The 2,492-nt window shown below is 36.8% G+C and overlaps 2 protein-coding genes across 2 annotated transcripts in view; both read left to right on the top strand.

The window, feature by feature from the left end:
* The window catches only part of LOC105312847 (protein asteroid homolog 1-like), a 2,186-nt gene extending 1,493 nt beyond the window's left edge, over positions 1–693 (top strand). Inside the window, exon 2 of the mRNA XM_019996808.1 lies at positions 38–693. Within this exon, the coding sequence (XP_019852367.1) occupies positions 38–501 (464 nt within the window). The 3' untranslated portion in view covers positions 502–693. The remainder of the gene's footprint in view (positions 1–37) is intronic.
* Positions 694–932: 239 nt separating this feature from the next.
* Positions 933–2,486, top strand: LOC105312846 (protein asteroid homolog 1-like). The gene is made up of 2 exons (XM_019996794.1): positions 933–1,972; positions 2,026–2,486. The coding sequence occupies exons 1-2, from the start codon at positions 933–935 to the stop codon at positions 2,027–2,029; spliced, it is 1,044 nt and encodes a 347-aa protein (XP_019852353.1). The 3' UTR covers positions 2,030–2,486.
* Positions 2,487–2,492: the final 6 nt, after the last annotated feature.

Raw genomic sequence — 2,492 nt, 5'->3', positions numbered from 1 at the left:
AAACTAGTTGTGTTATCACTAACTTTCTGGACTAAACATGTTGTCCCTGATATTCATTTGATCAAATCATTAATATTGTGTTTTATCGTTTGTTCACTGGACCGAGACCCTTCATCACATATACCACATTCCATAGATTCCGACTCATCTCAAAATAATGACACTCTTCACGTATTCTCAATGTGGCAGTGTGTCTATTATGACACTATGAAGCTCAACAATGTTCTAATGAATCCACTTTCATTTACAACACCAGCTCTCTTGTTTGATGGTAAACTAGCTATGTATTATGCTAGTCTGGCAGACATTGATAGCACAGTTAGAATGGAACTGGTTTCTTCACTTCAATCGCTAGCTTTGTTTAACTCACTGATGTTTGTCTGTACTGAGAGTCTAAAAGCTGCCACTAAAGATGGTATACAGTACGATCAGACTGTATATTTTGAATTCAGTTCTGATTCAAGTAGTGATGATAGCAATGAAGATGATGACAGTGCTTAATTTTGTATTTTATACATTTAATTTATTTTTGATAACTATTAGCTAAAGAGATTTTTTGCAAGCATTACAAAAGAATTTGCCCATTCTTGACATTATCCCAACTGGTATACTTGATCGTAGTCCCATTTTTATTGAATCAAAGGAAAATGTTAAGGGTTATTTAAAGATTTGTGAAGAGCATGATAAAAAGAAGTGTTGATCATTATTGTAGCGATTAGTAACTGTACTTTAATGTTATCATGTGTATTAGTTCAATAGTTTAGTCAACTGATATCTTTGTTTTTAATAAAAATTAATGTTTAGCAGAACTAAAAGATACAAGCTTTACATGTATTTTGACAAATATTCATGGCCATGACCCTAGGCCTTGCATGAATGAGCCCCACCCGTTTGTGGGTGGTGGCAGTGCAGTATTTAAAAATTTATGCTCAATGGGGATCCGTGGAATAACCACTTACATGAAACAGTACTACTTGAAGAGGCGGGAAAGTATTGAGGTACGTGGACAGCTCATATTGGATGCTATGAGTATCTGTTTTGCCATTCACCGAAATAATCACACAGACTGGTTACATGGCGGGCAGTACTGGGAGCTGAGGCAGTCCTACAAGCGTTTCATTACTAGCCTCCTGGAGAGTGGCATCGAGCCTATTGTCATATTTGATGGGTTAGATTACACCAGGAAAAAGTCTGGAGTTATGATGGAACGCAAAAAGAGTGCCAGGCAAACTATTTCAAATTTTCTGGATAAACCCAGCTCTGCAGTCACTGGCAAAGCAGGTCTACCACATGGCTCTAAGTCTAATGATGTTATTCCACTTTTTTCTGAAGCTGTATTCTGTGAGACCTTGAGAGAGCTTGGTGTTTGTTTCATTTATGCTGATGGAGATGCTGACAGTACAATTGCGTCTTTTGCAAACAATTATTTTTGTTCAGTCGTATCGAATGACTCTGATTTCTTTTTCTTTAACATCAGGGCTGGATACATACCTTTTAATAATCTCCATTGGAAAGAGCAACCAGTCACTGCACAAGTATATTATCTTGAAGATTTTGTTCATAGTTTTAATTTTAAATGTCTTGAAGCACCACTCCTAATACCAGCAATACTTGGCAATGATTATATCAAGCCGTTAAAGTCACCTTGTCTAAGAGGAGATATTGCTGTGAATTTACTTAAGTACAGGGAGAGAAGAGGAGGGAGCAGGTCAAGGCTAGACAAAATACATGAGTTAGTAATGTATTTAAGAAAATTCAGTTCACTAGATAAGTTTCTGAACCGCGTCAGTAGGTGCTGCTTACATAATGAGGTATCCATTATCGAAAAAAAATTAGAAATTGCAAAGGAGTTTTATACCGTCAAAGCATTCAGTATAGATGATATTATGGACAAGGCTAAAATGACTACATCAAATGGGACTACTCTTCCTCTATGGGTAATTCAGCAGTATCGCAAGGGACAATTTTCAAGGTATGCAATGAAACCACTGGCTCATAATAAATCTGCTTTACCTTATATAATAGATAATCCTAAAAGACGCTCTGCCATGTTCATTGGATTACCAATTAGATGTTGTATGTACACGATACTACAACCATTACTGGAAGACCCGTGTATACATGAAACTGTTTGTGTTGACTCTAAGGATAAATATAGGGACATAGTTTGTGATGCTGCAAATGAATGCTTAAAGTTCAATTTACCTTCTGTCACTAATATGGAAAAGGCCAGCATTAGCTGTAGGATTGATGCTCTTTGCTTCTCACTGGAGTGCTCCTCTGGTATTCTCAACTGGTTTGAAAACAAATGGAGACTGGTTGTGTTATCACTAGCTTTCTGGACTAAGCACATTGTCCCTGATATTCATTTGATCAAATCCTTGATATTGTGTTTTATTGTTTGTTCGCTGGACCGAGACCCTTCATCACATATGCCACATTCCACAGATGCCGATTCATCTCAAAATAATGACACTCTTCACATATTTTCA

Source organism: Amphimedon queenslandica, unplaced genomic scaffold, assembly GCF_000090795.2.
Source record: "Amphimedon queenslandica unplaced genomic scaffold, v1.1 AMPQUscaffold_13398, whole genome shotgun sequence".
Taxonomy (NCBI): Eukaryota; Metazoa; Porifera; class Demospongiae; order Haplosclerida; family Niphatidae; genus Amphimedon; species Amphimedon queenslandica.
The sequence above is the reverse complement of the archived record's forward strand: the minus strand, read 5'-3'. Positions and strand labels throughout refer to the sequence as shown.